General features: G+C 40.4%; 1 protein-coding gene across 4 annotated transcripts in view; it reads left to right on the top strand.

Moving 5' to 3' along the window:
- Nucleotides 1-23,717, top strand: part of LOC149238602 (uncharacterized) — a 349,551-nt gene that overhangs the window by 203,995 nt on the left and 121,839 nt on the right. For all 4 annotated transcript variants that reach the window (XM_089373104.1, XM_089373107.1, XM_089373106.1 and 1 more), the window contains one exon: nt 10,939-11,054. In XM_089373104.1, the coding sequence (XP_089229230.1) occupies nt 10,939-11,054 (116 nt within the window). The remainder of the gene's footprint in view (nt 1-10,938; nt 11,055-23,717) is intronic.

Here is a 23,717-nt window from a genome sequence, read left to right on the forward strand (position 1 = left end):
TCCAGTATTGCATAAACAAAAGATTAGGCCAAAATGCATTGGATTGCAGTGAATGGAGTTGATCCTAAGGCGAGACACGATCTTGGTGTTGGAAATGACATTTTGTAATTGAGTGAATGAAACCACATAACACCTACCAAAGTTGCATTGACATTTCCAGCAACTACCCTGAGTGAAGTCAAAGGAAATTTGGTAGTAGATAATGCAAAGTGAGATGACGTATGTGATAAAATTGAAAAAACAAACTATCTTTCTATATGCAATTTTCAGTTAGCTTTTTAGGGATGACGTCTAGGATTTAGTAGATGTTTTATGCATTTTTAGCCATTGAAAACTTGCTGCAATGTGCTTCCTCCTTTACTAATTCAATAGCCTTGCTTAGGTATCATTTATGATTAATCATAGGCTGTTTTATTATTGCTGTGATAAATTTTGCATTTCATAAATTGCGCTGATTGGAAACTCTAATTTATAACAGCAATCATTAAATTAAAGGTAACATATACTTGGGATCTGTTTGAGCATCTCTCGGACTATCATAGCCCTCTAGACTTAGCCATATTCCAAACTATGGAAAATAGTGCTATGCAAAGCGGACAATAAAAATAACACTATAAAATTAAATCAGACCACAAAATTGGGAACCAAACTGCATTGTCTACTCATTTCATAAATTGGAAGAGGCGTACAACAAGGTGCTGGAATTTGTGCACTTAGGCTTGCTCTAAGCAAGCTAGCAAAAGCTCAAAATGAACAATGGAACACCCTCCTTAAATCTGCTGTTAGTCCGGCCCAAGAGCTGCGCTGTTACTGCCCAGAAAGGTGTTGCTGCCTGAAATGATTTGATGTTAGAGCCTTCCCTGTTGCTCAGAAAATTTTGGTAAATTAATACCAGCCTCTACACAAGAAACCCAGAATAACTCACAAAGGAATTGGCCAAATGTTTACCTCAAAATTTTGGCCCAAATTCCCCTTAGCTCCTCTAGTTGCTAGTTGAGTTGGGACCTCTGTTTGACCCCTCAGATCTGCCCAGAAAATTCTATAAAATTAGGAGTGTGATCCTTGCCCAAAACCTAGAAAAACCTAGAAATGGTTTCCCTTGGTTCCAACCTTCAAAAATGACCCTTCACAGCTTGGCCTTCCTCCAATTTTGAATTCCGTTGCTGTGACTCATTCTGTCAATCTCTGCTCTCCCAACTGCAACAATCCTCCTCAAATGGCCCTCCAAATGATCTCCCAACACCCCAGCTCCAAACTCCCCTAGATGGTGCTACCCCAAAGAGTCTCACTGACTGCACAGTCATGGAGGAGATGACGCAGTCCTGCGTGTGATGAAATGAGAGTTGCTTGTAGGATGACCCTCTTGTTTGTCGCTGTCCTCTATACTCTTGAAAATGATGAAAGGATGCTCCTGTCTCCCCAACTTCTCGTAGTGCCTCACGCTGTGCCTATGCAATCCCTGTTGATTTGGGGTAGCATCGGATGTGCTTTCTAGCCACGAAATTTGGTGGAGAGGTTGGAGCACATGAGATCTCCAATACCCCGAAAGGGTTTGCGCAGATTCTAAACAGATCAGGAGATATTAAAATAATTAATATTTTTATTGGAGTCCCTAAGTCTAAACTTAGGGAAAATAAAATATTAATGTGTATTAATATGAATTTGTGTTAGAATGGTCCAAAAGACATGGATCAAGCCAGATCTAATCTTAGCTGTTGATTAGGGACTTAATCTCGGCTATTGAGATGTCAACAGGAAAAGTATAAGAGGAGGCTTGAGGGTCACTTGGAGAAGTACACCAGATGATTAGTCATTCTATTCTCTAGAGCGGGGTTTGCTAAGAGAGGTAGAATCAGTGATCAGGAGAGCAGTTGAGGGGCATTGAGTACAGAGAAACAGAGAAGGCAGATATTGTGCCAGGAGAGTAGCGCAGCAGCCAAGGAGGGTGACACAGAGCTAGCAAAGGCCCATGCAGGGCCATGTAGAGGTAGCCAAGTGCTGCGTAGAGCACCAGAGGGGCCAGCGCAACCGACGTAGAGGCTCCCAGAGCTGACGCAGGGCCTCCTGGGGCTGACACAGGCCTAGAAAGGCTGACGCAGGGCCAGCGTGAGACAGAGAGGGGCTGACGCAGTCCAGTTTGGGTAGACGCTGGGGTTGCAGAGCAGTTTTGTGCTGAGGAGTTGCCGGAAGGATTTTCTGGGGTTTCAGCTAGGAGATTTCTCTCAAACTGTGAGGTATAATTGCTAAGGAAATTCTCTGTTGGGTAGGCCAGTTTCGGCACCCAGATTGTACTCTGATATTGCTTAATAAGAAAACCCCCAGATAGCTGCACAGGTTTTCCTGCATTGGGTTTTTCCGGAGACATTGGTCCAAAAATAATGGTGTCATGTGGTGTGTTTGTTCTTGTTTCTTTTAGTTGCTAATCTGTAATATGTTGAGAATGCACTGGTGTTTATTTTCAGTGTTTATTTTGTAAATAACTTGTTAAAGAAAAATAAGAAGTAGGTAGGAATAAATCAGGAAAAGTGCATGAAGGGTTTCTAAACTAAGTAGAGTTAGAAACTTCAACATGGTATCAGAGCATGATTGCAGATCACAGGAGGACTAAAGGACATTAACCGAGTGGAGAAATAGTATCAGAAAACAACGGTCCCGAGGTGACAAAAGCTGTTTCTAGCAACACAAAAGCCGAGGAGTGTGACACAGAGTCAAGTGAGGGCCACGTAGAGGAGCCAGGAGTTGCGCAGAGCCCCAGAAAAGCCAGCGTTGTCGACGCAGAGGGCCAGAGGGCTGACGTAGGGCATCCCAGGGCTGACACAGACCCATCCGGGGTGACGCAGAGCCAGCATGAGGCAGAGAGGGGCTGACGCAGTTCACAGAGAGGCAGTTGCTGGGGTCTAGAAGGCTGCAGGAATATTGCAGAGTGGAGTTGGTGAGGTACTGTAGTCAGAACAATACCTGACAGAGCAAGGCCAGAGGAGTTGTTACCGAGGGTTCCTAGTCGAGGAACCTGGATCAATAGTGCAGTTGCATAAGACGATCAGAGTAGGGGGCATTTCGACAAGTGGCAGAAGGATTTCCAGGAGGGAAATCAGGACTCAGAAGGAGTCCAGAAGAGAACTTCCAGACGGGTAGTAGAGACTCAGAGGAGTCAAACAGATAACTTCCAGGAGGGAAGTAGAGGAGCGTCATGGCACTTCACGAGGTAAGAGACCAGGATAGACTAGATGAAGCATCAAACTTTGCAGTCTGGAAGGTCAGAGTCTTCTTAGTGCTTGACAGGGATCGTGTCAAGAACTTCACCTTGAAGGTTATAGCTATTCCAGTCGACCCCAATGATAACGACAAGTACGAAGAGGCGATGGCGAGGGCCAAGTGCATTATCCTTGACGGGGTCAAGGATCATGTGATACCACATATAGCCGAGAAGGAAATGACAGTTGAGATGTGGGAGGCTCTCAAGATTCAAGAACTTGTACCAGCATACTTCTGTGCACAGAAGAATTTTGCTCGAGAACCAACTGAGGTCGTATCAGATGAAGAAGGGTCAATTGATTGACACCTTCCTCAGAGGACTGAATGAGATCCGTGTGCAGTTGACTGCTATAGGAGCGACACTTGATCAAGAGCTTATGGTGAGGACAACCTGAATGCTGTCTCAGAAGATTGGGAAGTGTTTGTCCAAACTATCCTGGGCAGAGGGACTCTCTTACCTTGGGATGAGATGTTGGTAGCTCTTCACCAGGAAGAGATCAGACGGCAGTCGAAGACAGGTAGCAGCAGCAAAGGGATCAAAGTTCAGTAGGAGGAGGACGATGTGGCCCTAGCATTTGAGGGAAAGTAGGAGAAGCGGAAGAAGAAAGATCTCTCCAAGATCAAGTGCTTCCACTGTGCGGAGATGGGTCATTATGCGACCCAATGCCTAAGGAAGAAGAATAAGGAGAGTCTTCTGAGACTAAGGCAGCGCCAACACGGGTAGAGAAGGAAGTTTTGACAGATGATGACTGTGCCATGAGTGCACACGCACCACTTGAGCAGAAGTGGGGAGATATCGAGCTGTAGTCAGACGGACTACAGGCGATGAGGGGCAGGATCCTTGAGGTACCCAGCCTCTTGGATTAGACCTTGCTACAGGAGCCCCGTCGAGGAGTAGCAGGACTGACTGAGTGGGTAGAGACGGATGCAGATGGAGCGGCAGAGAGAGTTACAGTGCAGGAGTCCCAAGACAACGCAGAGCTAGCAGGCTGCAGTAATGCGAGAGGCATAGGAGTGTTGCACCAGTGCAGGAAGGCACAGAGAGGTGTGCAACGGTGCGAGATGCAAGGAGTTGTTGCAACAGCGCAAAGGTTAGAGATAAGGGGCACTTGTTAGCGGTAGAGGGAGCTTCAGCATCAGTGGGTGTTTCTAGCCCAACAGGGAGGTCTATTGGGAGATCAGTTACTTACTTCTCAGTAACTGAGTTGCAGTGCAACAGTGGGTAGCACAATGCAACATGATGAGAGGAGGTGTAGTGCAAATGCAGTGTTGGGAGAAAGGACCAGCAACAACACAGATGCAGTGTTGGGAGGAAGGACCTGCAACAACACAGATGCAGAGGGATTTGTTGTACAGATGCAGCAGTGGCAATGTTAGAACCATGGGCAGCAATGCAGAGGATGTTGGGCAGGAAGGCCTAGCATCAACACAGGTACCGATGCGGGATGATCAGAGTAATACTCAGTGAGGAGTATTGCTAGAGCAAAGTCCTTGCTAAGAGGGAGTGTTGATTTGGGGTAGCATTGGATGTGCTCTAGCCAGTAAATTTGGTGGAGAGGTTGGGGCACATGAGATCTCCAATACCCAAAAAGGGTTTGGGCAGATTCTAAACAGATCATGAGATATTAAAATAATTAATATTTTAATGGAATATTAATGTGTATTAATTTGAATCTGTGTTAGAATGGTCCAAAAGACATGGATCAAGCCAGATCTAATCTTAGCCGTTGATTAGGGACTTAATCTCGGCCATTGAGATGTCAATATGAAAAGTATAAGAGGAGGATTGAGGGTCACGTGGAGATGTACACCAGATGATCAGTCATTCTATTCTCTAGAGCGGGGTTTGCTAAGAGAGGTAGAATCAGTGATTGGGAGAGCAACTGAGGGGCATTGAGTACAGAGAAATAGAGAAGGCAAAGATTATGTCGGGAGAGCAGCGTAGCAGCCAAGGAGGGTGATGCAAAGCCAGCAAGGGCCCACGCAGGGCCACCCAGAGGCAGCCAAGTGTTGCGCAGAGCACCAGAGGGGCTAGCGCAGCTGACGCAAAGGCTCCCAGAGTTGACGGAGGGCCTCCTGGGGCTGACGCAGGCCTTGAAAGGCTGACGTAGGGCCAGCGTGAGACAGAGAGGGGCTGACGTAGCCAAGTTTGGGCAGACGCTGGGGTTGTAGTGCAGTTTTGTGCTGAGGAGCTGCCGGAAGGATTTTCCGGTGTTTCAGCCAGGAGATTTCTCTCAAACTGTGAGGTATAGCTGCTAAGGAAGTTCTCTGTTCGGTGGGCCAGTTTTGGCACCCAGATTGTACTCTGATATTTCTTAATAAGAAAACCCTCAGATAGTTGCACTTGTTTTCCCGCATTGGGTCTTTCCAGTGACATGGGTCCAAAAATAATGGTGTCATGTGGTGTGTTCTTGTTTATTTTAGTTGCTGATCTATAATATGTTGAGCATGCACTGGTGTTTATTTTCAGTATTTACTTTGTAAATAACTTATTAAAGAAAAATAACAAGTAGGTACGAATAAATCAGGAAAAGTGCATGAAGGGTTTCTAAACTACGTAGAGTTAGAAACTTCAACAATCCCCGTGCTGCTGTAACTCCCCCTACTGCTGGTACTCGACTTACAACTGCTGTAAATCGTCTCCCTGCTACTGCTACAAACTGAGATGAAGAAGAACTCCCTCCTAAGGCTGGCACTCGAAATCCACCGAAGCAAGGGTTGAGATCTCCGCTCGAAGACACTCGCGTGCTAAACAACACAGTAACTCGGCTAAGCAGCTCGAGCAACTAAGATTGAGTTCAATATGTCAAAAGATAAGATGCTGAAATGAGGAGAGTTGCCTTCCTTATATAGATTTCCTGGAGCACTTTTCCCTCCATCGTGGGTCCCTCACTTAACCATTGATTTCCCTTCCATGCAAATCGATCTAGGGAATGCGTATTCTCTTAGTGTGGGTGCCCCCCATGTACAAATTAACCACATTGAAATAACTTCTACTAAGTCTAGCCTCCTAATAAAATCGAATGGGCCCCATCACCTGTTGGAAATAATACTGAGAGGGGGGTGAATCAGTATTATCAGATCAATAAAACTTTTTCATTTCCATACTTAGATACATATACGCTACTTCATTCAAGGGAACCCGCGTGTATACGCATCTGTGTCTAAAGCAACTAGCGTATATCCAAAATACTTATGATTCAGTTAATCCATTAAATGTTGATCTTTAGTTAGTGCATCAGAACTTCATTAACCATATGAACAGTAAGCAGGTGCAGTAAAACAGAACAGATCATCACACACAAGAAGCACACATGAACACCATGATATAAGGTGGAAACCCAATGTGGGTGAAAACCACCTGCTGCAATTCGTTTCTATCTTCCTTTATTAAGAAACTTCTTTTACAATGTACTGGTGCAGTCCTTTACCAGCACGCAGGCTACAACCTACAGAAGGCTACAACCTTCTCTCGTTCTCCAGACTCTCCTGGAAGGGAGCTCCAACCCCCTTTGCTCTTGTACTAGCTAAGATACTAGTACGTAGGCGCCGGCCTACAATCTTCTCTCCTCTAGGTACCACGTTTCATACATTTTCAGACTGGATACTCCTGAAGCACAACACATAATCTGAAAGGCCACGTTTCATCAAATTTTCATACTGGACCCATAACTATCATTGAAGCACAAAACAATCAATACTAGCATCATCAATCTCTGAATCACTGAAACACTGAAACCCTGTCAACAACACAGTCACCAGAACACAGAGCAGAACTCTGCAATAACAATCAGAACCAACTGTACCATCAAAATCATGCATTAGAGTGCATACGCTACTTGGAAGTGCCGAACCTGCGTGTATACGCAACTTCATCAAGATGAACCAGCGTATATGTCATTAATCACTTATTCATAACTTTGCTGCACTCCCTGACTTCAGACATAACCAGATCATTACATATACAAGGATAATATATGTGTTAGCACCCAGATCTAGTCCATCGGATCACATAAATATGAGTCATTATGATCTTGATCCATATTAGTTCTCATCCATCAATACACAATCATCCAACCAAGATATGCAGAATACTGACACCATTAAACAGTCATCAGAACTCATCAACAGTCAGAACCACCTGTAACTTCAGACATCATAGCTCAAATGGTATACGCTACTATGATGAATCAAACCCGCGTACATACGCGCTTTTGCCAAAGACAAGCCGCGTACAGATCTAAAAATATTTTCTCATAACTTGCAGCTGTACCAGACATCAGTCATATTCATAACACTTATAGAACAATACATGCGTCAGTATGCAGATCTAGAATAAGCATAGTCAACTATATAAAGATAGTTCATTTCAAACCATTTGATCCCGATCTCTCCTTAGTTCTTGTTCTCCATCAACCGGTGAGATCCCTCCTTAGCTCAGATCAAGCAATGCATCATCAACCCATAACCTGCATACTGGATCTCATACTTCTTCAGATATTCAAGACTTTTTCCGATACCTTTGCCTAATGATCTTCTTCTCCTTTTATAGTCTTAGGCCTTGCTCAATACCACGGTCCAAAACCATAATAAATCAATACCATGGGCCCAATACTTGGGATCAACACTTCTGACGAGACACCATGGTCCAAAACCATAGGTTCAAATACCGAGGACTAACTACCACGGACCAAAAGTAAGTTCTTCGACATGTACGCGCTTTTCCGTGCATGAAACTGCGTGTATACCCTACTTGGTATATAGCGAACCTGCATATATGCGACTTGGTATATAGTGAACCTGCGTGTATACCCTACTTGGTATATAGCGAACCTGCGTATACGCGACTTGGTATATAGTGAACCTGCGTGTATACCCTACTTGGTATATAGTGAACCTGCGTATATATATTTTCTCTTCATACTTGTAGTCTGATCATCAATTCCTTGCTGCTATCCTTCTGCACTATGATTTGTCTTTAGTGTGATTTGCCATCAAGGACAACACTTGTCTCATAATGCCAACATCACCTCCAAAATCGACCCCAAAATGTAGAAATTAATCCCGTTCCAAAATAATTTAGGAAAGGACATTACAATAGGTCCTTTGAACTCGTTACCTCATCTCACCCAAAGCCTTGCATTTTTGAATATTATCCTTGGGTGTTTATTAGCAAAATCCTTAGAGGGTATTTATCCTAGGAATTTTGGGATTACTTGATCTTCGATATCAAGTGGAGAAGCTTCCCTTGTGGGGATAACATCCATCTACTGAACAACAGGGGAGCGACTACTAAGGTGATAGTGGTGGCTAATCCAATTGTTTCCCTTGATCTAGAGTGGTTAGTGAGGCTTTGCACCAATGCACTAGATTTTGCAGCTTTAGGTCCAGCCTCTTTGTGCAACCAAATTGTGATCAAACTAGCAAAGACTCAAGTATAAGCTAGATAGAATTTCATCATTAGTTATTATAGAGATGGAGCAGGATGGACAAATAGAACTTGGATTTTGTCCTAGGAAAGATTAATTTGCTGATATCTTTACGAACCCCCCCAGCAAAACTAGTTTTGTAAATTTGGAGAAATGCTAAATATGAGGCCACCAACCAGATGGCCATTAATGGGGGTTGATAGGATTAATGTGCATTTAGTACCATGTGTTACACGTTAGGTCTTGGGTGTTCCTAAGTTATGTAAATGATGTATTGTACTGACATTATTGTACTCATTTAGTATTTCTTACAATAAAGTAGTGTTAGCTATGATTTGGTCAACAGTTAGGAAAACCATTACGACAAGTGGTTGAAGAAGACATTTTGTTTGTAATGTGAACAATTTGCGTTTAACATTTAATAAAATCAATGATCATCATTCAAACAATGTGTCACTTTCTTGTTTTTCAACCATCTCCTTTTGTCATAGCTTCTCTTCTCTCTCTCTTTATATATATATATATAAACTTCTTTGTGCTATAAATGTTACCTTGTATATTATGTAACCTATGTGTGATAACATGTTGGCCTGTGGTGATAAGTGTAGCTAGTTGGCTTTGAACCTGGGCCTTGTGCAGGTAATCCCAACGAGTTACCGATTCCTCTACATCTTAAGGAAAAGTAAAAGGAAAAAAAATGATATAATATACAACAGGTTATTTGTATAATATATTTTATGATATTGATATTACCTTACAAATTGTTTGTAATGTGAACAATTTGCGTTTAATAAAATCAATAATCATCATTCAAACAATGTGTCACTTTCTTGTTTTTCATCCATCTCCTTTTGTCATAGCTTATCTTCTCTCTCTCTATATATATATATATATATATATATATATATATATATAGATATAAACTTCTTTGTGCTATAAATGTTACCTTGTATATTATGTAACCTATGTGTGATAACATGTTGGCCTGTGGTGATAAGTGTAGCTAGTTGGCTTTGAACCTGGGCCTTGTGCAGGTAATCTCAACGAGTTACCGATTCCTCTACATCTTAAGGAAAAGTAAAAGGAAAAAAAATGATATAATATACAACAGGTTATTTGTATAATATATTTTATGATATTGATATTACCTTACAAATTTTTATCTCTGACATACTATATAGTATATACCTTGCAAGGTATATGCATTATAATGTAATAGTTTTAACGTTTGTGTTCATTTAGCGGATCTGTTTGGGATGGCCTTTGAGATGGTTCCAAAATGTTTCTGTAGTTTATCTGAAATGAATTTGCCACAAATATGGATTCATGATAGATCCATGTTATATCCAGTGTGGATCTGGATCAGATCTGCCTCCAAGGGGATCCATGGACATGCAGGAGCTAGCCATTCCTTTTAGCTCGGGGTGTATTTTATTGAGAGAGCAAAATACCTTGTCAACTAACTCTGTGAGAAAGGTATGCTATGCTATCAATACTTGTTAGGTAACTCAATTTACACAGAGTCTTTGAACTTGTGGAAAAACTTACTATAAACATCTTGATTAAGATGATAAATGGGTTCTATTTACAATGCAATGTAGTGATTGCATAATATTGAACCCATAGAGTACGCTTGATTACAAAATAATGCTTCATCAAATATGCGTTCGTTCTTCTTTATGATTTTCACAGTGATGAACTTGAAGGCTTATACATGTGCGTAAAACTGCCCATAGTTGACACTTGTTTAATAGCAAGGCAAGATTGCATCCAAATCTTCACCTCAATGACTAAAACTATTGTCATAGCCAATGGCAAGTGTATTTTCAAAGTAATTCTTGAAATATCATCAACGATTTTCATTTATGAGGAGCTTTATTTATCCTATCTATAAGAAAATGATCGTGAATTCTGGTCTATAATTCTTTGTGGTAATTGGGTTATTTCTGCTATAGTGCAAGAGTAACATGTATCAAATGCTATGTGCTTCATGTGTGTTAGCATTTGCAAGATCATTACCTTCTTTTATTATTTGTAGGTCTTTGCTGCAGATGTTTTTTGTTTTGTTTTCATCAGTAGTCATTTTATTAGTTTTCTTATTGTTCAGAAGACACTTTCACATATTTTGTTACAAATGGCTTGGTTTTCTCATTCTTTTATATTGTGTCTTGTTGAAAGTCAACTTGTTTTTGGAATTTCTAACTAGCTTTTAGCTGGGCTACTTACATGGCTTCTGCATACGATATTCTTGCAGGGTATCCATACCACACAGAGGGTCTAACATGCTTGAGTATTAGTTCAGATTCCACATTGGTTGTTAGTGGCTCCACAGATGGCAGTGTTCACGTGGTTAACATAAAAAATGGAAAGGTTAGCTGTTGTATCTTTTGTGAACCTTGAGAAATGAATTTACAGCTTTACAGCAACCCCTCTAATTCCTTTTGTTAGATACATGCTTTGTACCTTGTGTTGTTTGAAGCTTATATTCATGATCTCATTTTTGCATATTTTGTAGGAGTTTCATTTTCCTCCATAAACTTTGTTAAAAGACATTGAATCAAATAGATTCTGAGCTGTAAGAAAATGGTGATTTAAATTTGTCACAACCCATTTGTTAGGAATATTAGACACTTGGGAGTTAGTTAAGATCAACTTGGTCTACTGTGCCTTTATGTCAAGTGTGTTTTTTTAGTATGCTTTGTAATTATGTATTTGATGGTCACAATTATGTTCTTGACATAAAGTAATCCAACAATTCATCTTCTGCTTGATAATAATGGCTATATTGATCCATGGCTTAACACCCGATTGGTCCATGATCTCTTTTTATTGAACCACTGTGGGAAACTCATATGTAAATTATTTTCCTTTTGGTTTAAGATATTGACTAAGTTTACTTGGGAGCGGGAGTGGGGAGCGAATTATTATATAATATATATTTTTATATATTTTGATGCATATATGTCAACAAAAACATGTAGAATGATGAATTAGATATAAAAAACATAAAAACTTGGATTAAACCATATAACATCAATCATCTAGAAGTTATAATCTTCATCTACCACATCCTCAAGTTACAAGTTCTCATTTATATAGAATATAAGGGCGCACATAACCAAAATAACATCGAGTTCAATGCATCTCTGAACCGAAAATACATCAACAAATAGGCTCTAAATGGTCTCTTTCATCGAAAAAAACATGGTTTGATTACTTTGCCACCCCTACAGAGGGGTTGGAAACACCTAATAGGTTTGATTACTTACCCACCCCTAGAGAGGTAGGGGACACTTTTACGGGACTTGGTCTAGTTAGATATTTGAAGGTCGCGATTTGAAGTATTATTATGCCCATAACACTTAAGTATGGCCCACTTAGATGCATCTATGGTTTTGGTCTCTACTAAATGGTTGCTTTCACTTGAGTTTGAAATGTTTTTTCCAGATGGTTTGATCAGATGAGGCCTTTGAGGGCACATTATTCCACTCGTACTCCACATGATGTCGAGGCCATTCTTGCAGATGCAACATTGCCCTATTCAACAAAGTGTTGGGCACTTAGATGATCGTGGCAGTTTATGGACACCCTATAACACATTCAAATGTTAGAATGCTAATCTTCTCTTTCTCATCATTGAGGATTCTTGATGATGTACTAGTGGACCCAACATGCCCCCAAGTTGGCCTTGACACTATTTGATGGGCATGCCTTGATCTAGAGCGAAGATGAGGATGATTGTCCCCTAGGATGATTGAAGAGGGTTTGTTGCACGAACGCTAGATAGAGAGTACCCTACGTTGTATCCCTGGTACCCATAGAGATGATGTAGGGCACCCATAACTGGATTTTGGACGCATGGAGATGCTTTGAGGATTGATTCGAGGACCTTTCCTCAAATTGAAATTGATCATGGTACTTGGAGACTCACTTGGGTCATCTGGTGCACTTTTGGGGCATTTTGAGTCCGAAAAAGGCATGATGTCATGGTTTGTGGAGTCCTATGGCTCACGTGTGGGCATTTATTGGCATATTTATTGTTGAGCTAGGGGGTTGGCTTTTAACCCAATTTTACTTTATTTCTACTTAAAAATAAACTTGTTTTAGGGGCTTTTAGTGTATTATTAGACGTGAATTACCTGAATGAAACAAGCCATCATATATAAGAGGAGGATGAAGAACAAAGTGATGATAAGGGAATCAATGCAACACCATCTCTTGCTGATTTAAGTATAACATGTGAAGGGAAGGAAGCGATGCTTATGGATACACCCACATCGATCGGAACTCTCATGAATTCAAGAGACAAACAAGATAAAAAGGCAGATAAAGCAACTACAGTAGAGAAGGACTGGGTTTTTTCAAATTGTATTGAAAAGAACAAATCTGTTTCAAATACTAGAGACACAAATGCAAATAAGAAATTACAATTCGATGGACATAATGGCTCTGCTGGTGTAGGAACGAAATCTGGTAACACATTTTAGAGCAACAACCTTCAGATCTGTTATACGTATTTTCTCAGATCCGGTTTCATTAAAATGGCAGACGATGAAGCGCCGCCTTTAGATATGTATGATCCAACTTGGTCGAGTCCAGGGGGAAGTTTATTCAATCAAATTGGCTTTGAAAACCTATCCGACAATGAGCACAACCATTCTCAAAAGCTCAAAGCATTGACATCATTGAGTACTCTTTTTAGAAAAATTCCAGTGAGTGAACTCTGTCAGATTGCACCACAGTGGGTGTTTGAATACAAAAGACTCGTGCAGGATAATCTTGCTTTTACTATTGGGAGAGGTCTTGCTCCACATTGGAGGTCTGTAATGGGTGCATCGTGGTTAGGTCAGTTTGACCCCTTCACAGGAATATCTGAAGCTGCAAAGCGGTCCTTCCAGGTGGCTTTTCCAGTCCAGGAGAAAAGATTAGAAGCTCTGATTTTCTGTGGAAATGAGATTTTTCACTACGTGGATGAGAATTTGAAGCTTATGCCGCAAACAATATATGACAAAACAACTCCAATAGAAGAATTGGAAGAAATGCCTGAGCTTGTTGTGTCGTCCACTTTGCTTGCATTAGCATCTATGCTTGATGTTTTTATTGGGACATATTTACAAAGGTCAGGATTTGAAAATGGAAGTTGTTCTGACTGTCTTGATCTAAAGAATGCTACAAAGGCTAAAGATTATAGAGCTTTAAAGTTTTTGAAGAAGCTGGAACAATTGGACGTATTCAAAGATATTGTTGGAATGGTGGAACTTGTTACGGGAGACGACCTCCGCCAGATCACCGACAGACGAACAGTGGACAAACCAACCGTGGCAGAGCCTTGCTTCCTGACAGCAATTCCATTGTCAGCCGTGCCAATCCTTGCTCGTTGTTGTCACGTCCCTGCCACCAGCTCTTCCGGTTCAGGCAATCACGCCACCAGCTCTTCAAGCAACCATACCCATGGTCCCCATTCATCCACGCTACCATCCGACAAGCTTTCCCGTCCGACAACCCTCCCGTCGTCGCAACCGGTACCTCTATACCCATAGAAACCCACACCTGCTGATCTAGTCGCTCCACACCTCTGCCCCGCCACTCTACCTTCTCACCTTCTGATAGAGTTCAAACACTTCGGTGATTTGTGGATGCTGTTCCTTGTCCCTGTTGACCCGACGTAAATGCTTTGCCGGCTTGGTGTGCCATACATCACGACTCTTCATATCATTAATGTTGGTTGGTTAATATATACATTGGTCGATATATATATATATATATATATATATATATATATATATATATATCATATGATTTGCACTGGCTTTTTGTGGCCTAGGAATATATCCTTCTCGGTAAGGTAGTGCAACAAAATACTTTTCTCTTGCCCAAAAAGCATCTGGCCTACTTGAAGTACAATCTGCACGAAGTTTATCAGAAATTTCTTGCAAGGTTTTGGGACCATGTAACTCTGCATTTTTTACGATCTTATTAATCTTGGTCAGATCTTGCAGACTATACTGGAGAGGATCCTGATCTTCAGGTTGCACATTAATTTTGTAATCACTGGAAGCAGGGATTGTGATAGGACCAGCAGTGGTGGAGAATATAACATAATCTTGTCCAAATGTGACTGGCAAATATTTCTTCAGAAAATCTTGTCCTAACAGAACATCAGCACCAGTATCAAAACTATACAAAGTGACAAAAACCTGGACATCATTCAAGAAAATAGGAAATTCAGGAGCTATATGACTTATTTCCATTAAATCACCAGTGATAGCCCTGAATTGGAGTTTAGTAGGCTGCCAATAATAATGAGGAATGGCTTTATATTTGCAGCAGCTACTCATAGCACCAGAATCTATTTGAGCATCCAAAGTATACGGTTTAATGCTAGGGACTTTAATTCTTATTGGAATAACCACTCTATCTCCGATGCCCATAACATTAAAAAGCTCAACATTTTTCTTTGGGGATATCTCTTCTGTTAAACACACATGGACAGCGAACAATGTGAAAGAATAAATCATTCAGTTCATTTTTTTATTACCATAAGATATACATTTATAGTACAACATATGACTCTTGGGTTTCAGATCCCAAGGTCTCTTGGACTCCTTTTGTCCATTCAACTTCCACACTAACCCTTTAGGATTAGGTGTCCAACATTCCCCCCCTTAATCCGAAGGGTTATGTATGAGTCCAAGAAGAGAGCTGTAATACAAAATGTGCAAAAAATGCATGGCAGCACTAGGCTGAATGTGCTCTATGAAATGTTGGTAAAAAGGGCGGTGGTTTAAGGATGACCACCAACACTGGAACGCTTAGTGCAGTTCCCGGAACTCTTCCAAAACTGGCAAGAAGCTGGAGTCTTCTGCTAGAGGAAGTGTTCTTAATCTGTGATGGTTTAAGGATGACCAACAACTCTGTGATGGTTTAAGGATAACCAACAACTCTGGAATGCTTAATGCAATTCCTGGAACTCTTCCAAAACTGGCAAGAAGTTGGAGTCTTCTGCTATAGGAAGTGTTCTCAATCTGTTCACGGGCATCTTTGTCTCTGGCTGCAACTCTGAAACTGGTGTGGCAGGTTGTGGCTCAGGCTCGCTTGATGTGACTTTGAAGCTTGTAGATGACCATCATTTCCCCCCTGTCAGGTACAAGGTGAGAAGATGGAGAAAACTCAACTGCAAGACTGTTCAATACTTTGGAACAAGTTCTGACATGTGTTTGGAATATCTTCTTGGCTGTTGATGCCCATTGCCAAGAAGCGATCCATCCAAGATGAATCTTTGTTCTTGCAGGACCTTTGTTTCTGAAGCATCTGTGTGAAGAATGGCTGGTTTTATGACAGTGCTCACATGGATGAAGATCAAAACAGTGATCTTTCAGATGGCCAACTCGGTCACAGTGTTGGCATTTGACGATCTGTTGTTTTTGTTGTTGTTGTGGAAGAGGGGCAGAGTCTGGAACAGCTGGAGGTGAACTGTCATGAAGAGCAGCTGAACTGTCATGAATGAATCCAGCACTCTGAAACTGAATGGGCTTGGCATAGTCTGGAATATGAAAGGACAAGTCCTTGTCATATCCAAGACCAGTTTTGTGCTTGTTGTGGACAAGCTGTTCCCAAGGTCTGATGATGGGCTTGGGAAGTGCAGATTGAGTTTCTGCATCTGCATGTACACTTGCTGCTTTATTGGGTACTGAATCTGAATGAACTTGAACAATATTGACTTGCTGTTTATGGGAGTCTGCTTCATTGTTCTGAACGGAAACAGGTTCAGAATGATGAATCCATTGCTGTAATTCTTCCTGCTGCAGTTGTGATTCAAGCTGCAAAAACTCTATCTTTTCTTGTGCATATTGCAGACATGTTTGAATGTCTGAAAGAGAGGCTTTGTTAATTTTGACTGTGCTGTTAGCAGTGGACATGATTAGAGTTCTCAATAATTCTAATATTCTTTCAAGCTTAGCCATTTTCTACACCTTAAAAATCTCCAAATCCCACAGAAAAATGTAAGCTGCTAAATATCTTCAAGTTGCACAAGAGAGCCTATAGCTTAAAGGGAAAAATCAACCAGAGATATCTTGAAACTGTCAAAATTGTACAAATATCACCAGACTTTCAGAGATTCTGTTCTTTAAATTCAGCAAATGTTAGGCAGAACAGTGGCTGTAGATAAGTGTAACCAAAGAAAATACAAGTTTGTAGCCTTGGGGCTAGATCATTCTTTATGGAAGTCGCTGTAGAAAATACAAAGTTGGCCTATGCAGGTCACGAACCAACTTTAGAAAGATTGCTTTAGGCCTGGAACCAACTGTCTTCTCAAATTAAAGCCACAGGACTGAAACAAAGTTTCTTAGTGTCATTGTTGCATTTACAAATATTAAAGTAAAATGTTTTCTTCAGTCCGCTGAGATGGTGGTCAAAACTCTATGCGCCGGAACCTACTTGCATTGATGACTTGTAGAAATCACATTTAATATGCAGAAGAACGAAGTTCAACATCTATATGCGAGTCGTAGATATGGGAACTTATTTCTGCTATGCGGCTGAATTTGCAATAATATAATCAATCAATTGAATAACTCGATCAGTGTCCGGGCCCACCACCGGTGCTCTTGCAATGCCCATAATCCGGACTTTAGGTAGTCTATCTGCATTATAAAAAAAAACGCAAATTCTTTTCAACTCTAAGGCGTCCAACATGAATAATCAGGGGCTTATGGGGTTCACAAAGCTCAGCCCACTTTTCTGTCAATGCCACCTGATAGTTGCTCCAGCAAGTAGTATGGTCAGAATAGTTCTCACTGGCAAGGAGAACTATTCTGAATGGTCTCGGATGGTAAAACACACCCTCATCTACAATGAGCTGTGGAAAGGTGTGTGTGTCGGAGAAGAAGACAGAGACCCTGTGCAGCCCACATCAGACAAAGAACTCGCCATTTGGGAAAACAAGAACAACAAAACCTTTGCATTGATCGCAGCATCCGTAAGTGAGGAAGTAAGTCGTCATATTTCATCCTATTCCACTGCCTTTGAAGCTTTACAAAAGCTGAAAGAACTCTATGATACACATTTTGCACTTGAAGTTGTTCAGCTCATGATTAAACTCTTCACTCTTGAACTGAAAAATAATGATCCTCTTACTCTTGCATCTGAAATAAAGTCTATAGTGCATGATATTAAATCCACTAAGGTTGAGCTGGATATCTCTCTTATTGCCTTTCTCAAAGCACTCTATCCTACCTACTCTAATTATCTTGAGTCTTTACAAGCAAATGGAAACCTTAAAGATATAACCTTTGACTCTCTTGTGAAAAAGTTTGCTGAAAGAGAGAAAGCCTTTGGAAAGAAAACAGTCCCTGAATCTTCTGAAGAGACTGTTTGCCTTGCTCACAAAGAAAAGCATCCTGCTCAAGATTCTGCAAGAGGAAGAGGTGGACGAAGAGGAAGAGGAAGATACTTCAGAGGCAGGGGGGGCAGACATTCCCAAGCAGAAAAGGCAGATCTGCATTGCATTCGCTGCAAACGAAATGGATCACATGATGCTTCTACATGCAAGCTACCATGGGACAAGGTTGAGCAGAGAAGAAACGAGCAGAAAGGTAAAACTGATGACTCAGACAAAGGTAAAGCACCTGAATCCGCTCACTATATTGAGGCACAATGTAACATTGGAGTAAATGAAGATTTGTTTAATGCTTCACTTGCTTCTTCGAAAAATGACTGGTTGCTTGATTCAGGAGCAACCTGTCATATGACTTATAGGAGAGATTTCTTTGAAGATTTCACTGACAATGTTGATGGAGCAGTATACTTTGCAGATCAGTCAAAAATCAAGCCATCAGGGCTTGGCACAATCAGGCTTAAACTGCCTGGTCTTCCAGACTTTCTTCTGGATCATGTTCTATATCTCCCACAGCTGAAGAGAAACTTGCTGTCCCTGGTCCACATCCGCCAGCAAGGTCACTCCATTCACATGTTTGATGGCAAGCTTGAGGTAAGAAAGGCATCTGACCACTCACTTGTCATGAGGGGTATAGAAGAAGAAAGACTCCTTAAACTGCAAGGAACCTCTGCTCATGCACAACATTTCTCATATATTTCTCATCATGAAGAAGGTGCACTTCCATCAAGTTTATTATGGCATGCTAGATTTGGACATTTAAACTATGATAGTCTCCGCTTGTTGAAGAAAAATGGTGTTGCTGGTTTGCCTACAATTCCTAGAAAACATAAACAATGTGATGCTTGCATTCTAGGAAAGCATAGCAAACAGTCTTTTCATGATTCACATTCAAGAGCACATAGGAAGCTTGAACTTATTCATTCAGATTTATGTGGTCCAATGCCTGTTCCTTCTGCAAATGGAAATAAATATATCATGACATTTATTGATGATTACACCAGAATGTGTTGGGTTTATTTTTTGAAAATCTGATGCTTTTCAAACATTCAAGAATTTTCATAAATGGATTGAAAATGATGCACAATCTCATATTGGGTCTATTCGCACTGATAATGGAAAAGAATATACATCAAATGAATTTGAACACTATCTTCGCCAACATGGGATTAAACATCAAACAACTGTGCCTTATAATCCGCAACAGAATGGTGTAGCTGAAAGAATGAACAGAACAATTTTGAATATGGTACGATCCATGCTTTTCTTCAAAAATGTAAAGACAATGTTTTGGGCTGATGCTGTTCTATGTGCTGCATATATAAAGAATAGATGTCCATCTAGTGCTATAAGAAACAAGACTCCTTATGAATTGTGGTATGGACATGTTCCTTCGGTAAAACATCTCAGGATATTTGGTTCCACCTGTTATGCTTTAATACCAAAGGTACATAGAAACAAACTTGGTGCTAGAAGTCGTAAGTGTATCTTCCTGGGGTATTCAAACACATCTAAAGCATACCGCCTTTATGATGAAGTAAAAAAAAAGTTTGTTTTATCTAGAGATGTCATCTTTCTTGAATCATCCAAATCTGACAGTGTTGTTGAGCGGCAACTTGATCGCTTGGATAGATTCACAAAACCGAAATCATTTCAAGAGTTTGATAATCAGATTCCACATCTTGAAGGGGGGATTCCTATACTAGATCAACATGTGGAATCTTCTTCTAAAGAACAATCTCCCCTGCATGACACTCCAACAACGGATGATGCTTTAAGTGATGTAATTGATAGAATTGGGAGACTCAATCTTGATTCAGACCCAACTCAATCAACAGAACAGCCTGGACCATCTCAGAAAGGTCCCCCAAAGTGGCTGACAAAGACACTTGAAAGTGTTCATCCTGATGAAATTGGAAAAACAGGAACCAGAAATTCAAACCGACAAGATGGAGGTGATGTAGATAACTCTAATTCACCTGTTGATATGGATGTTACTTATGATTGTGAATTGAACTTGTCTACAGATTTTGAACCAACTTCCTTCAAAGAAGCTGCTTCTCATGATGAATGGAAAGAAGCGATGCAGAAGGAGTATGATGCCCTCATAAAGAATGGCACTTGGAAGCTGGTTGATCCTCCATTTGGAACCAAACCAATTGGCTGCAAGTGGGTCTACAAGAACAAGTACAAAGCTGATGGCTCACTTGACAAGCACAAAGCTAGGCTTGTGGCAAAAGGTTTTGCACAGAAGGAAGGGGTCGATTATGAGGAAACTTTTGCTCCCACAACAAAATGGGCCACCATCCGGACACTCTTTGCACTAGCTGCTCATAACGGTTGGAAAGTCCATCAAATGGATGTAAAAACTGCATTCTTGAATGGAGATCTAAAAGAGAATGTTTTTATGTCCCAGCCTGAAGGATTTGCTGTGAAAGGACATGAACACAAAGTATGCAAACTTGTGAAGTCCTTGTATGGCCTCAAACAAGCACCACGAGCCTGGTATGAAAAACTAACTGAGCATCTTCTGAAACTCAACTTCAAACATTTTGATCTTGATGATGCAACTTTATTTGTCAAGAAAGTTGGCAAAACAGTTGTATATCTTGTGGTATATGTAGATGATCTTTTAATGACAGGGAACAATGAAAGCTATATTGCATCCATAAAGAAAGAATTAGAATTTTTTTTTGAAATGACTGATTTGGGCTATGTTCATTACTACCTTGGCATTGAAGTAACCCAACATCCAAAGTCCATATTTCTTTCTCAAAAGAAATGCATTGGAGATTTGTTAAACAGATTTGGCATGACAGAGTGCAATCCCCTTTCTACTCCAATGGAACAAAACTTGAAGCTCACATCTATTGAAGGAAAGGAATTTGAGGATGCAACAAAGTATAGACAGCTTGTAGGAAGTCTCATCTACCTCACTACTACCAGACCAGACATTTCATTTGCTGTTGGAATCCTCTCCAGGTTTATGCAAAAGCCTTGTGAGGGACATTGGTCTGCTGCAAAAAGAGTTCTAAGGTACTTGAAGGGAACTCAAGACCTTGGAATCAAGTATACACAGGTGGACGACTTCAACTTGATTGGATACTCTGATTCAGACTTCGATGGAGACAAAGAAACTGGGGTATCTACTTCAGGATATGCTATGAGTCTTGGATCGGGAGCTGTCTTCTGGAGATCACGCAAACAATCAGTACCAGCAGATTCCACAACAGAAGCAGAATACGTGGCAGCAGCTGAAGCAACGAAAGAAATTGTGTGGCTCAAGAAAATTCTTGAAGATTTGCAAGTAAAACAAATACAATCTACTCCACTCATGATTGATAACACCTCTGCAATAAAGTTGGCCAAGAACCCAAAGTTCCATGATCGTACTAAGCACATCAATACTAAATATCATCTGATCCGACATCATGTTGAGGCCAAAACAATCCATCTCCGTCATTGTTCCACAAACGAGCAAATTGCAGACATCTTCACCAAAGCGCTTGGAAGAGAAAAGCTTGAAAGATTCAGAACGATGCTTGGACTCACCAACATCCCTTCAGATTAAGGGGGGGAATGTTGACACCTAATCCGAAACGGATGAGGTGAAGCCGGACAGTCATCTAGAAGATGAACTGATCCGTTTTGTAAATGTATAAATAATAATAGTCTAATGAATAAAATCATCCAGTTGTTTCTTGCGCTCATTAATTTCTGAGCTAACCTGGCCTGACATCTTCAATAACTGGCACATTTTTCATCAGTAGGCTTGTTAATTTAGAATTACAATCATCATAATCAGAAATAAGTATTTGAAGTTTAGATGACAACTGTATCATTTCTGACCTTGTATGATGAATTGAAGATTCCAAATCTGTGATCTTCTTTTTAAGAGCATCAATTTGATTCATACCTGGAGATACTGAAATCTGCAAAGGTCTGAACATTGAATCGAACTCTTTCTCGATGAAGTCATCATCATCTCTTTCTTCTTCTGAAAATCTTTCTTTCCTTTTGGATGGCAGTTGTTTCTCAAGATTCTCAAGTTTTTCAATCAATCTTCTTCTTGCCGTAAACTGAACTGGATCTAACTGTGCTAGATCAGCTTTGACTGCTGCAATCTTTGCTTGTATCTCTCCTGAGGAATTCAAACTGAACATTTTAATATCAGGAATGAATGTTTCATCAGAATCAGATGAGTCTGAATCAATTGTTAATTTCCTGATTTCAGGAATGTCATTATCTGAAGATTCTGAAGAAGAACTTGAAACTTCAAAATATTCTCCATCAGAGTGGGATATAAGATCCCAATCTTGTGGATCATGTATTGTAGAAAAGATATTCATTATCTTCATCTGCTTTTTATCTTTTCTTTCTCTGCAAGCGTAGCATAATGACCTTCTTTACCACAAATAAAACACACACCCTTTTTAGAAGGTTTTGATCTTTTCCTAAATACCACCCTTCGTCCTTTAAATGATCTTTTGGAAGGAAAGTATTTTTTCTTTTTAGGAAAGTATTTATCAGCCTTGCAGGAGCAAGAGTTATCAAACTTTGTCTTTTTAGAAACCTTTCTTTCACTTTTCTTGTGACAACCAAAATTATAGGTTTCTTTGAAATTATTGCAAAGTTTTGTGCTAAAGTGCATCTGTTTTGAAAAATTCTTCTTGGCTTTGCTCTCTGCACATTCTTTCTGCAATATTGTGACAATCAATTGGTGAATAGCTGCAAATGATTGTCCTTCCAAATTCACCTTATGATCTGCTATGTACTGGTTAATTAGATCAGGAATTTTACCAGGCATAGACTGGATGTAATATCTCAGATAGGCAACATTATGTGGATCACTAGCCTGATACAAAAGTTTTTGCATAACACAAAAATACTCTTGCAAGTAATCAATGTCGCATAACTTCTGGGAGAGAAATAGCTGTGAATGATGGGCTGAATCTTCAGGGACTAATCCAACAAATTCATGTTTTAAAGCTTCAAACAGTGCTCTTAATGGATCAGTACTATGTTCAACTATTTGATCTTTCTCTTCCTCTGCAAGCCTTTCCCACCATTGCTTTAGTATGCCAGTAAAAGACCATACAATTTGAGTAACTACATCAGACCATGATACCTTGGATTCAGCTTTCCTCTGTAATGCCCAAGCATGGACATTATGCAAAACAGCAATTACTTCATTATAATCAAGGCAATCAATATTTACTAACAATGAATTTCCATATCCTCTGGAAGCAGGATTGTCTAGCCTTATAGGTATAGATTGCAGATTTTCAGTATATCTGCTGAACGGGCTAGATGCTGATGCTTCATGTGCATTGGTATCACCAGCACCTCTTTTCCCTTTGTTGGAATGAAAAAAAGAATCACTTCTATCTCTTTTAGAACTTGATTCACCTTGTGTTTGCTCACCAGTTACTCCTGACATGGCCATTATTGTAGGAGCAGATGGTTGGCCATTTTGTTTTATCAAAGAACTAAGGCTGACATAGTTCTTTGGCAGTCTTAGGCTTTCAACAGTAGGAAGATCAGCTAGTCTATTCTTCATCAACTCTGTCTTTTCTCTAGCTAGATTGATTCCTTTCTGGATCTTCTCAAGTCTGGCTTTATCTATATTCTCTACC

This window comes from Pinus tabuliformis, chromosome 8 (genome assembly GCF_031772625.1).
Source record: "Pinus tabuliformis cultivar Carrire ecotype Pingquan chromosome 8, CPIR1, whole genome shotgun sequence".
Classification (NCBI taxonomy): domain Eukaryota; kingdom Viridiplantae; phylum Streptophyta; class Pinopsida; order Pinales; family Pinaceae; genus Pinus; species Pinus tabuliformis.